This window comes from Strigops habroptila, chromosome 3 (genome assembly GCF_004027225.2).
Source record: "Strigops habroptila isolate Jane chromosome 3, bStrHab1.2.pri, whole genome shotgun sequence".
NCBI classification, from domain to species: Eukaryota; Metazoa; Chordata; class Aves; order Psittaciformes; family Psittacidae; genus Strigops; species Strigops habroptila.
The window spans coordinates 12,626,931-12,641,154 of NC_044279.2; the positions used below are offsets into that span (position 1 = coordinate 12,626,931).

A 14,224-nucleotide genomic window follows, 5' to 3' on the forward strand; every position below is an offset into this window, starting at 1 on the left:
CTTACACAGGCCAGGATGTCATTGGCCTTCTTGGCTGCCTGGGCACAAGCTGGATCATGTTCATCTGGCTGCTGGCCAACACCCTCAGGTCCTTTTCCACCAGGCAGATTTCCAGCCGCTCTTCCCCCAGCCTATAACATTGCCTGGGGTTGTTGTGACCCAAGTGCAGGACCCAGCACTGAGCCTTGTTGAACCTCATACCATTGGCCACTGCCCATCAATCCAGACTGTCCAGATCCCTCTGCAGAGCTTCCTAGCGTCAAGCAGATGAACACTCCCACCCAACTTGGTGTTGTCAGCAGACTTACTGAGGGTGCACTCGATCCCGTCATCCAGATCACTGGTAAAGGTACTGAACAGAACTGACCCCAGTACTGAGCCTGGAGGACATCACTTGTGACCCGCCACCAACTGGATCGAGCTCTATTTGTCACTATTCTTTGGGCCTGGCCATCCAGACAGGTTTTAACTTAGTGAAGAGTACACCCATCCAAGACATGAGCAGCCGGCTTCTCCAGGAGAATGCTCTGGGAAATGGTGTCAAATGCTTTACTGAAGTCCAGGTAGATAACATCCACAGCCTTTCCCTCATCCGCTAAGCAGGTCATCTTGTCATAGGAGGAGATCAGGTTAGTCAAGCAGGACCTACCTTTCATAAAGCCATGGTGACCGGGCCTGACCACCTGGTTGTCCTGCATGGGCTGTGTGATAGCATTTGAGATGATCTGCTCTATATCCTTCGCCAGCACTGAGGTCAGACTGACAGGCCTGTAGTTCCACAGATGCTTCTTCAAGCCCTTCTTGTAGATGAGTGCCACATTTGCTAACTTCCAGTCAACTGGGATCTCCCTGATACATGGTTGAAAGTGGCTCAGTGAGCACTTCTACCAGCTCCCTTAGTAACCTTGCATGGATCTCATGGCCCCATAGACTTGTGTGTGTCTAAGTGGTGTGGCAGGGGGCTGACTATTTTCCCTTGGATTATGGGGGCTTCATTCTGCTCCCTGTCCTTGTCTTCCAGCTTAGGAGGCTGGGTGTCCCAAGAACAACTGGAATTACTATTAAAGACTGAGGCAAAGGAGGCATTAAGTACGTCAGCCTTTTCCTCATCCTTCGTCACTATGTTTCCTTCCACATCCAGTAAAGGGTGAAGATTCTCCTTTGTGGATAATGTTTTTATAGAAAATTTTTAATTGTCTTTTATGGCAGTGGCCAGATTAAGTTCTATAACCAGCCTTCATCCCAGTGCAGCACAGTGCTACATCAGTTCCTTGCCATGCTGCCAGTGTGTAGCCTACTACAAGGGTGCTGACACTGAGTCTAACCATATGTATTGCCATGGGCCTGATCAAATATGATGGGTCATTCATCTCACTCTGATGTGGCATGTGTTGATTTTTGACCCATTGTATCGGGTGCCATCCCAACCAAAGACAAAATGGATCCTCCACAGCATGGCACCATCACTGAAGGACAGCTGACAACAGGAGTAGCTAACTATGTGTTCTGGTTTGAGCCCAGCCAGTAACTCAGAACCACACAGCCGCTCGCTCACTCCCCCTCTTCTTCCTCCCCCTGCTCCCGGGGGGATGGGGAGGAGAATTGGAAGAATGTAGCTCCCACGGGTTGAGATAAGAGCAGTCCAGTAACTAAGGTATAATACAAAACCACTACTGCTACCACCAATGATAATAATAATTAGTGAAATAACAAGGGGAGAGGATACAATTGCTCACCACCACAGACCGATACCCAGCCCGACCCAAACAGTGATCTGGCGTTCCGGCTAACTCCCCCCAGTTTATATACTGGGCATGACGTGCCATGGTATGGAATACCCCTTTGGCTAGTTTGGGTCAGGTGTCCTGTCTCTGCTTCCTCCCGGCTTCGCCTCCTCCCTGGCAAAGCATGAGACTGAGAAAGTCCTTGGTCAGAGTAAACATTACTTAGCAACAACTAAAAACATCGGTGTTATCAGCGTTGTTCCCAGGCTGAAAGTTAAAAAACACGGCACTGCACCAGCTACTAAGCAGGAGAAAAATGACTGCTATAGCTGAACCCAGGACACTATGCTTGAAGAACTAGAGCTCCCAGTCTTCTACACCTGCTCTTTATCTCAAGGTAAATCAACTTTTTGTTGTTGCTGGAATAAGAGCTCAATACTTAAAGCTGTTTGAAAAAGGTGGACCTTTGAAAAAATACTGCACAGTATTCATTGATTTGATTAGAAATGGAACTACTAATTTCCAATCCCTATATATCATCTGATATTTTTAATACAACATGACCAATTAAAACCTTGCTTTCATAAGTATTATTTCCATCTATTTGAAATCATTGTTTCCTTTTAGATTTTCTTTACTACAATATATAAATCAATTGAATTTACTTGTTCCCATTATTCAGGTTTGTTTTCTTGTAAAGGGGAAAATATTTGAAGAATAAATGAATTAATGCTATATATTTGTTCTATGTATGCAACAACAATAACAACAAAACTCCAACATTATCTCTTCCACCAGTATTTTTGGAATTCTAGCTAAAGGACATTTTGCATCTTAATGAGTGAGCCCAATTGTAGCTTGAGTTCTGTGCACCTAATACAACCACTTAGCATAGCTCAAAAAAGGTAAGCATACAGAAGGAGAAGCCAGATATAAACTGAATGGCAAGAAACAGTTCCCTACATCCTGCTAACAGTGTACACTGTGAGCCTGAACTCTCAGAGAAGTTCTCCACTGTCACATCCATTTGAAGTTAATGGGTATTTGACACCCCTGGAACTGAGGCCCCAGTGTAGGCAACTGATAGACATCTTTGAGATCACAGTAAGAGAAAGAAAAAGCACATTTTAAAAAATCTACTGTTACAGTAAATTTATCAGTAACTTTTCTGGAAAGGAAAACTTTTGCTGAAGTGTTGTCAGATGGACGTTGATAAGATGCCCATGGAGTCAGTTAATACTCTGGGAGTGCTCATCAGCCATCTGTTCATTGACTTCCAAGCATCTACGTAAGAAAGTCTGTGCATTCCTTGGGACAGCTTTGCTCAGGAAGCCATATGCAACAAGGCTGTTATAGCAAACAAAAAACCCAAGAAGCCCAACAAAAGCTAATGGACAAAGCACTTGCTGTACCATCAGTGCGACAAGTGATGTGGAGGGAAGTTGACTTGGCCTGAACATTGCTTTGGATTAAAAGGCTTTGTCTTTGATGCTGTTGAATTCCTCCCTGCAGCACTACCACACGCTGTCACTGCAGAAATCAAACTGTTCCTGGGCTTTGGTTTAATTATACAAACACGTCTGCCACAGAGAAGAACATCATTAAAGTTCCTGTGGTTTAACAATACTTATGTGAGCTACTTGTGATTTCACAAGGTCTTAAGAACTTTTTCAGGAATCAATACAAAAGAGTGAGAAGAAGGGAAATGGAAATGTAGCAAAAAGCATCCACATGACAGCAGACCAATAACCGAAGGCTGGTTTTGAATTACTGATATCACTGAATGCACCAAATACAGAATTTTTACTGGGAAAAGCTGCTTTTAAAAACCTAAACCTTCCAATAATAAATACTGGCTGAAGTGTAAGAAATGTGAAATCTTTAAGCATAAGTTATGGCAAAAGCACGCTTAAATTTGTATATAGGCAGGAACAGATAAAATGAGTGTGATGTGATTTATCTTTTGTTATAGGATGTCTTCATCGAAAAGGAGAAGTACAGTAAACTGAAGCTGGAATTTGCCTTGATCTGAAAAAAAAGAAAAAATTTTTTCCCCAAATATATTTGAATACAAAACCTGTTTTCTGTTACTGGTGTTTTTTAGTAAAGTTACAACATAGAAACCATCACAGCTCTGATTTCCAGGGAAGCTCATTTTCCAAGGTGGTAAATATAATTTAAAAAACAATGTAAAAAGTAATTTTTCTAACACTGCTGTATAAGAAAATGTAATACTGGTTTTTAAAAAGCATATGGTTGTTACTGTACCTCAGCTTATTGCATGTGTATATAATATTCTCAGCTACTCAGGTTTTTATACAAGACATCATAAGTTTGACAGAACAGGTTGGGAGTTTGGAGAGGGAAAGGTGGAAATCTGGAAGCAGGATAATGAAGTTATAAGAGCTTATCCAGTATGTGTGTCTAGTTAGATGTGAGTTGATTGGAAACTTGAGCAGTATCAGTACTGTTTTAATACTTGTCAGAAGTTGAAAGCTGCACTGCTTGGAGAACAATTTCAGTCTTGCCTCTAAATCAATCCTGAATTGATGCTAGTCTGCTGGCAGCTGTCATTCAGTGGGATCTCACTGTCTCTGGTGAAGAATACTCACGGCATGTTATGAAGCAGTGCCAGAAAGTCAAAGGAAAATGTGGAGTGGTGAAGTGGGGTCAAACTAAGGGAAAGTCCACTGCTTCTCTTTGTCAGCTGTAGATGTGGTTGCTGAAGGCAAACACTGTTGAGTAGTCACTAAATGCACATTATTAAGATGGGTGAGCTTCCAAGCCTCAATTTTCTACATGTGGAGGATTTGGTCCAGTGCTTATGCAGAACAATATTTAAAGGTGAAAGTTTGAAGGGAGCATGCAGAATACACAGAAAAATGCATTTTGCTTTTGTGCTTTTTCATGTGAAGTTTCTGTTACACTTACAATTACTACATGTGCATTATACTCTTGAGTTCTTGAATTTGCAGCAACAGTTGTGTGTATTTAAACACCAGTGATAATTCTGGACATGTTTGGTTCACAGCAAATCCATAACCAGTCTCATAATAACTCATAATGTCATACATTGTCTAAAGGTGAGTTTGTTTAGTTTGTGAAAAAGAATATTTAGTTCAGCTGAGAATACAGTTGTTATGTGAGGCACCATTAAAATTGCCATGAAATACATGAAAGATACAAGATTGGGTTTGCTTTATGGAACTAGGCCTTCATGTATGAAGTCTAGCACATAGTCTTTGACATAGGTGAGAGACCATCTTATCTTATATGAAAGTCTTGATCTAATTGCCGAATTTAAATCTGAAGAATGGATTTTAATATTAGTTACAAGTTTTGTTACCTTCAGGGATTTTAGTTTCTAACATTCTTTTGTACACACATGGATATCCAATACTTTTTTAAATCTTGATTTGGATCTTCTGCTTCTGTGGCATCCTATATTCATTAGTTTTCTTAACATAATTTCATGCTGTGTGAATAAATATTGCCTTTTATTTGTTTTGAGTGTAGATGTTGTCATTTGTATGTTGCAGTCTGTGCCCACAGCCTCCAAGCTAAATAGAGGTCTATATTCTCCTTATTTGGGAAAATTGATTTTTTTTTTTTTATTAATTGAGGGGTTTTTACTTGATGTATCTTTCATTATTTATTTGATTTATAAATACTTACTATATTTTTAATTGATGATAAAACATATTTTTAGGTGAAGACAGTAAATAAATAGGAAAAAATGACCTTCCACTTTGATCTGGAATAATTTTTCCGGACTGTAAGTTAGGGGAGGTGCACCAGTAATAAGGAGGAGGGAGTGTTACCTCTACCGATATTTTCTGAACACCAAATCAGAGTAATAAGTTGATCTGAGATACTTTTCAGGAAATCTCTTTGCAAGTTTCAAGTCTTCTCTTTAGCTCCAACGCAAAAAATGTTTTTTAACTTTCACTCTTATTGTAGCAAGCAATAAAAAGGTAGCCATCTGCCATCCAAAAAGTTGTTAAATGAGTTTCTACTACAGAATCTTTAATACTGAAGGTGATGTGTGAGCCAGACCTATACAGGATGCCTGTTAGCTTAGCTTGAATTTGCAGATGGAAAAAAATCTGTCTACTTGATAATACAGCAGTTTCTATCCCAACACTATAGAGTCAGTAAACATAAACCTTTCAGGATTACTTTTCCCCATGTACTTCTTGTTTATAAGCACTATCAGCTTATACATCAGCATTACAAAACAGCTAGTGTTTCTCCGCAAATGCCTGAAGTGCTTTTTCTCTCCAAGATTTTTTCAGCCTAAATGAATTAGATATCATGGCAGGAAAAAATTACCTCATTATCACAGAATTCTAGGAAATCTAAACACTGTCTACAAATATAATTCCTGTTTTGATTTTTCTGTAGAAATATACTTTTCCTAGTGTTCTCATGACTTTTTTTCTAGACTAACCTTAGAAAAAGAGATAATAAAGTCAGTTTAATCCATCTTTTACAGTTTAATTAATTTTTTGACCAAAAGAGCAGTCTTCCTTTTAGATGTCTCAGCTTAAACCCCATTTCTGTTTCTGACAAAGCAAATGAACTCTTTGTTATGGGCTTTTAATCTTACTTAGGAAGGTCCACAGACTTTTATTTTTTTACCTGCTATTAAACTGAGAATGAGTTTTTTAATGAAAGCTGTGCTGAAAGTTGCTATTTTTAAAAATGTGACCCAATATCCTTTGATGCTTCTTTTTGTAAGGTTTTTAACATTGTGCTGCAGAAGATAAGAACAGTGTTTACAATTAATGTTTCAAATTATCTCCTTTTATGAAAAGGACATAGCTGGAGTTTTAGACATTTATAAGCTACAATAGTTAAAATTTATGAAAGTCACTAGAGCAAGTTATAAGTCAGTAATAACAAAGGAAAACGAGATAACTAGTTGTGTTGAAGAGGTAGTCAGGTCTGACCACTTGGTGAAAACAGGACAGTCAAAGCAAGCAATCCTCCCAAGACTTGGCTACCTCATCTAAACTGATAAACCAGGTATTTTTCTTCAGGCTTTTCTTATAAAAAAATCTCTTGTATTACTAGGTTTTGTTGATGGGATGTTCTGAATTGCTTCTTCTTAAAGGTGCGACTGCATTTGACACATCGATACCAGGTCATTTTGTGTCTTATCCAATGTCCACCAAGACATTTGGAAGTCCTTTTGCTTAGTTCTTTTGATTTCAACCTAATCCCATGCTGTTTGTAAAGTATGGCAATGATCTCAATAGCTCCACTTGCATATATATATACACACATATATATGCATATATTTTTTCTTAGAAATTTTTCCTCGTGTTTTGTGTTTTTACCCCTTGTGTGTAGAGAATTTTCATATATATCAATGTTATCTACAGACCTGAATGAGAACAGGGGCATAGATACCACTTAGTCTCACTCTTTATGCATCAGAAAAATCTGCTAATGTTATTTTTTGTTTATTTCAGGTTTCTTTTCTCCATGGAAAACTCCAAAGCCTGTAAGTTCCTTTTCAAAATTATACACATTGAGTTTATGAGTACCATTCAAAGCAAAATTATGTAGACTTTCATCTAACCCTCCTGTTCCCAGCTCATCAGATGCCTCTCAGCAGTGCCCCAACTCCAGGTGAGACAGCATCAGGGGTGGCCTCACTAACAAGCTCTGCAGAGCTGTTGATTTGGAGTCTGCCAGCAGCAGAAAGGAACATGTCAATTTTAAGATGGATGTCAAGAATAAAAAATACAGTGGCTCAAAAATGAGGGGCCTGGAGGAGAAGGCAGCGGAAGACCACAGCAATGAGGCCAGTTTAGTGGACTTTCTAGTTGGCGATCTCTTTAAAATGGACACCATGCACTTTTTCTGGTTCACAAGCACCTTGAGCTTAACATCCTTACAGTGATTGCTATTCTTTCTTGCATTGGTAGATCTAGAGCTGGAAACAGTCACACTTCAAGTGAGAGCTTGGAGTAGATAGCTAACTGAGGTGCCTTCTAACCAACTTTTCTGTGTTTTTGTGATTTGGTCATTAAATCTCAAGATATGAAGATCTTTCCTACTGTAAAACTGTGCGCAGTTACACCATACTGTATAATTTTTTGACATTGTGACAACATTCACAGTATAAAAAGAAATTGCAGGCTACTATTTTTGGTTGTCTGGTTTGTTTTGGGTTTTTTTAGTTTGGCTTTTCAGTTAGATTGTAAAGACCTTAAAGTAGTGCTTATCTTTCATCAGAGGTGTGTAGAGGAAAAAAGAGCCCTGACTCTGCCTGAAGGCTTCTAAGAGCAATAGGAATAACAGTAGCAATATTTTTTAAAGGATTTATAGCTTGCTTATTTGGGAGTGGGAGAGTGGGATGTATGTTAAATCTGGACAAGTTCACATCCTTTCATATTGGATTATGGCATGTTTGATGCATACCAAGATAATTTTTGTAGCCTGTCAAGTACAAAAACCAACTAACTAATTAGCTGATGCAGCTCCATCAGACTGCTTCAGCTTGTGGTGGTTTTGATGTGAAAGGCTAGCGGATGGATGCAATACACTGAAATAAGTATTGCATAAGATTTGTTATTCATCTAAGTAGCAGGACATTTGTGAAAACAAATCTAGCTGTTACGGTTCCTGTCTGACTGGGATGCTCTGGCCACAGAGGGGCCATCATTCTTTAAAGCAAAAAGGGGACCATGGGTCATTTGCTAGAAGAAGAAAAGAGACAAGCTCCTCTCCCTGAAGCAGATGCTCAGGGATGGTGTGCCCTGCATCTCAGTGTGCTCAGCATCCCAGAGTAACCTGGGCTGATGAATATTTCCTATGGTTACTATATATATAGTGCACATATCTATATCATGGGTAATACAGTTTGATTAGTGCAAAATGAACTTGAGCAGTGTCACCAAACCATTGTGCTACCTGGTGCTCAATACCACGCTTACTCATTCCCAAGAATGCTTTCATCTGTGAGCTAGCATTATGATAGCTCACATTGCAAAACGTTATGTGGCTATTAACTAATTAATATGGGTTTGGGAGATATAATTCTCCTTGTGTTTATCTGTTCATGTAACTATTTATGGTAGCAGTATTACCCACAAGTAAGAATGTTTTGCTCAGTTTTTAACTTCACAGTTCACACAATTAGACATATGGGACCCAGTAGGGTTTTGCCTATTGATTTTCAGTTTCTTGTCCTTCCTCCAGCAAAAAGTTTGTTCATCAGAGATAATTATATGTTCCTTTCTCTTTTAAAGCTTTCTTTAAATATTTTAATGTTACTCAGTTTCACATTGAAAGAGGTAAGTGTTCTGTTTCTCTGGACTGTCCAAGAAATTAGGAAACTTTCACTTCTAGATAGACAGGGCCCCACATGTCTTTCTGCTTCCTAGCAATAAGATAGATAGTTCGGTTTCACTGACTTTTAGGTTTTTTTAGGTTCCTCACTGAAAGTAAAACCTAAACATAATTCTCTATTATTTTCCTTGGTCATAAGCAACTTGTACTGAGCCCAGTTCTCATTTCCTAATTTAGACATAGGAGTCATAATCAGGTTTGCTTCTGGAGACCTTTGAATTTACACTTCCACGAAACAATTATATACTCTATGTATGTTAATATATACGCAAAGAAATTCCTTTAGCATCAGAAGAGCTATCAGAAGTAGTATTGTGACATACATGTGACTTGCCACATAGGCTAATTTACCCAACACAAGATAAATTTATCTTGGTATAAAGGGTACCTGAAGGTACCCTAGGTACTTTCCTGTACTTGAGCTATTTTAATGACAACTGAGGTATCTCCATATGTCACTGTATTGCACAGGATCTACATACCTGTAGTGTCCTCTTATATCACATCCTAGTTGCTGTCTTTTGTATACAACCCAAAATAAATTTCTCTTTCTTGAACGTCATTGACAAATATTGAATTCAGTATTCCATGTCTTTATTGTAAGCGGTTCATAGCACTAATACTTTCCTTTCTCAACTTAAATATCATACCCAATGTGAACAAGTAGTGCTTGAGAGTCATCCTATGATCAACTGAGATACCTAGATCTTTCTTTTTTTTCATTGTTTCTAATGAAGCAGCTGGCTTACTGCTGAAACTCTGACAGAAGCACAGCTTAAATTATAATGCTACTCTGTATAAAGAGTGAGGTCCTCAACTATTTAAAATGGGAAATACCCATATTCTGTTTATTTTGAACTGTGAAGCTAAGAGTGTCAGATCACCTGAGGTGTGCAGAGTGGTAGTTACTCAGCTTGTTCACCAGGAAGACTCTTAACCATCTGTAGTCCACATACTTGGTATGGAAAAAGCCGGATCCTGTTAATCATCAGAATAGAGAGCAAGGCCTACTTGCTGAGCCAAACACCTTCTGAAACTGAGGAACTAAAGACAAATGATAATCACAGAATTTGTAGAGCAAGGTTGCTGTAAACCTGCAATCATCTTTGGTAAGGCATTGCTAATACAAAACTAGAAGTCATTGGTATTTAGTTACAGTTCAGTTTGTTTCCAAGAGTCATTTTTTGTATAATTGATTGTTGGTTTATGTGCAAGAACACACTCTTTTGGAGGCTTTACCATCCTTTGCTTCAGGAAGGGTCACAGGAAAAGCCAAATATTTGTTTCCTGGGATAAACATTTGTGTTTTGCTTAACTTAGCCTCTTCAAATATATTTGCTAATGCAATTTAATTAGTAGGTAACTCATTCGAAAATAAAAATGCAGATCCCCAAGTCTTATTTTGCAGAGTCTATCATATTATCTCCTTGCTAGCTTCATGTACTTGTGAGACCGCTAAGGACAGTCTTGGAGAAAACATGGATTGAAGTGGCTTTCATGCCACATGTACACTGCTGTGTAATTCTCTCCTGTAAATGGTCTGGAAGAGTTAGAAAGCTTATCCTGTGCTTGGGAGTTTGGTTGGCTGATGCCAATGTAATTTTTGGTGTAAGAAGGAAACAGTAAGAAATTACAAAGACTCCATCAGAGTAATGCCCACTTTTCTCTCAATATGTTCTGTACTTTAGTATTGAACGTTTGACTATCACTAGATGTTCAAATACCTGCTGTAGTAATTTTCCCTTTCTTTTGTTTTGCCTTTTTTCCCCCCATCAAGTGAAGCTGTAAATTCTGCTCACAGTTACGGGAATCTTCTCCCTGGGCAGACAGCTATTTTCATGCATTCTCAAAACATACAGCATTCAGTTGCTACCCAGTCTGACCGCTTCTTTGTTAGATGCTACTTTCAGTTATGGATTTTAGTGAGTCTGATAATTGTATCTTCACAGACTCACAGAATCCATATTTAGCAGAATAGCTTCCAGTAGCTCAGCACATTCTATGAGAGGCAGTCAACATGCTTCAGAGGTAACGCTTGGCCCTAATCCACATGGGATCATATTATCCGAGAAAGATCACATCTTCCCATGAGCAACAAATTAATAAGTAAATTTAACCAAGTCATTTTATAAACAGCACAGCACACACCTTTCATCTCAAAAGGCAGCAAACAGATTTGCTAATTTTACAAAACACATCTTCAACTGAAATCACTGCCTTCGATCTCCTTGTGGAAGTCACAGTTTTTTGCAGAACTTCATCTTTATTGTCTGTGTGTTTTTATTCCAGATGATGGAACGATGGGAAAATCAAGGCAGCCCTCAAACAAGCCTGTCTGCTCCAGCTATGCCACAGAATATTCCCTATCCACCCGCTCTTCACAGGAGTTCATTTCCCGATTCAACAGAGGCCTTTGATCCACGAAAACCTGACCCATACGAGCTGTATGAGAAATCAAGAGCTATTTATGAAAGTAGGCGTAAGTGAAAGCCCTGTTCATTGCTGACCATTTAATATTTTAAGTTTTTGCCTATGAATGCTGACATAATTTTCTGTAATTGCCTTTTGTAATTTAAAAAAAGCAACTACAATCCCAGTTAATAGAGGCCATTATAAATTATTCAAAAATTCTACACTTGCATATTTTCCTAGATCTTGCCTAGATTCTGAAGTTTGACTTTCATAGGGTTTTTTTCCTTGTATTTTTGTTCTCCTCACTTTGACTCTTAAATCCTTAGTGAAGAACAATATATGTGCCACCACTTTTTGGTGTGCTAGTTTTCTTCATAGTTAACCAATAGGAGGATGTGAATTTATAAACAAAAAGTCATTTCACTTACTTCTACTTTAAAGTGAAATTGATTAAAGAAATTTCAAATTTATCTGTTTTTAGAAAAATTACTGTGACAGGTTTTCACATTGTCCTTGGTGTGTTAGAAAGAAACCCACAACACTAAGTACTATTCAAAGATCTACACAAAACAGCACTAAGTCATCAAGAGTCCTATCTTGATTTGATTTCTCATGCTTTTGGGAGGATAAACCTCCCAAAATATATATCTGTTTTTCACAAGAAGGGTTAAAGGGGCTAAACTTATTTGCTCCTTATCTTAAAGCATATTTTTGCTAAAAATACTATTCTAAATTGCCCAGAGCTTTTGCACTTATTAAAATAAAATCTTCAAAATAGATTTTTTTCCTGAAAGCTTTCTCATAGCAGTTATTACTTGCATATGCCACCTTTCAATTTTATAAATTACTTTAACCTGTAGATCAAAATGCTTTATAAGTTACACGTAAAATATTGAACTGCAGCTGATTCAGATTAGCCCATTAATATCAGAGACAGAGAGATAAACATAAACTATCATAATCCATGATCTAGAATGTACAAATGTCTCCACATGCAAGGGGATAGTCTGAAGAAAATACTTTATTGCCCCAAACACCGGGTTGATGCCACTGTTACTTGCCATGTCCCTTATACTTCAGTTACAGCATTAGCATCTCCTGTTTGGCTTTGGTATTTCCAGTTCCCCGCAGGATGAATATGCTGGAGGAACACCAGGTTTTGTTTTACATCAACTCTAAACTAACTCTAGTCTCTAAATTGCATCTCACATTCCTCAGTTCCTTGCCACTGTGGCCACCCTGCCACCCTGGTCCATGTAGTGGAACATCTTTCAGTAGAGATGGTCATCTCACTTTCAATAGTTCAGACCTTTCTTGGGGAGTTTCATTTGGGGTTTTTTGTTTAGTAGGTGCCTGAAATGAAGATTCCAAGTTTAAATCTAAGTACTTAAATAGATTACTGACTTTTTTCAGCAATACCCGTTATCGTATTCCCTCCAAATATGCATTTGAGAAATTACTTTAGACTCCCTATAAAATATATTTGATCTTCAATTATAAACTGTTAGGCACAGGAACTAAGCTTTCCAGTGTGTTTACAAACACCATGTAGCCCATGCTGGCTGGTATTTTAATATATAAAATAATATTTCCTAACATAACATCTTCCTCTCCAGATGTTATTCTCGCTTAGACAGGGGACTCAAGACAAAGTACAAAAAGAGGCTGTAATTTTTTAAATTTTAAAACTTTTTCAAGTATGGATCAGGATACAATGTGGAGTAGACCAAAAAGGTCTGAAAGAAGTAGGACTAGCTTTGAGCAAAGTTTGGAAATAATTTTCAGACATTTCTTTGTCCTCTTTCTCTTTTTTCTTTCTGTTTTTTCTTTCTCTTTTTCTCTTTCTCTTTCTTTCTCCATCTCCTTCTCCTTCGCCTTCTCCTTCTCCTTCTCCTTCCCCTTCTCTTGTGCAAAAAGGGCTAGAGTGACAAATAAACACGAAGATTTGCCAGGGCTGAAATGCTGTTCCACAAACTGCTGAGATTTGGGACTATAAAGAGAAAGGGAAAAGAAACAATTCTATAGTTAATAAGACTTTTTTCTAGTTCAGCACCTCCATTGAAAACACTCTTTATTTCATATACTGCATATACTACTTTAATGAGAGGAAAACCCTTTACAAATAATTGCTTCCCATATGGGTAGTTTCTAGAGGTGAAGTATTTCAGCAAAAATGTGCACTTTCCATTCAGCAGAGTCAGAATCATCTTCTGTGATTGAAGCCATCAAGCCAAGAGTGGAAAAGTGCAGGTTACAGGCTTCCTGCATTTAAAAAAAAAAAAAGAGGCTTTGTAAGACAATAAACTTATATATGCCATATATATACCTATATGGGATACATATTTGTACTTCTTCTTGTCTTGATCCCTAATATGAAGAGCTCTATCTTTACAGAATTGCCCTAAATATTAATGAAAGCAAATAGGCTAAATCCGTGTTTGCCCTTCATAAACTTGTGAGAATATAGGTCTGATACCAGCTACAAAGATTGGCTTATACCCCAAAAGATAATATATTCCACCCAAAGATCTATTATGCCATTCAATAAAACTACATTCAAGCGATTAATATTCATGGGTACCTTCTATGAGATTTCTGCATACTTTCTTGTCCAACATGAACTCCAATCTTTTACTGATACAATCTACTCTGTAGAGGAGCATATACTACACCAGGGGAAGAGCTGATAACTTGCAGGATGGAGTTATGCTAAAGCCTGTGTTTAA

At 38.1% G+C, this 14,224-nt stretch overlaps 1 protein-coding gene across 8 annotated transcripts in view; it reads left to right on the forward strand.

Annotated features, from left to right (window-relative positions):
• MAGI2 (membrane associated guanylate kinase, WW and PDZ domain containing 2) overlaps positions 1 to 14,224 on the forward strand; it is a 737,601-nt gene that overhangs the window by 638,196 nt on the left and 85,181 nt on the right. For 7 of the 8 annotated variants that reach the window (XM_030478640.1, XM_030478639.1, XM_030478638.1 and 4 more), the window contains 2 exons: positions 7,202 to 7,233; positions 11,376 to 11,565. In XM_030478640.1, coding sequence (XP_030334500.1) covers positions 7,202 to 7,233; positions 11,376 to 11,565 — 222 coding nt within the window. The remainder of the gene's footprint in view (positions 1 to 7,201; positions 7,234 to 11,375; positions 11,566 to 14,224) is intronic. The other variant, XM_030478634.1, reaches the window with a different exon arrangement.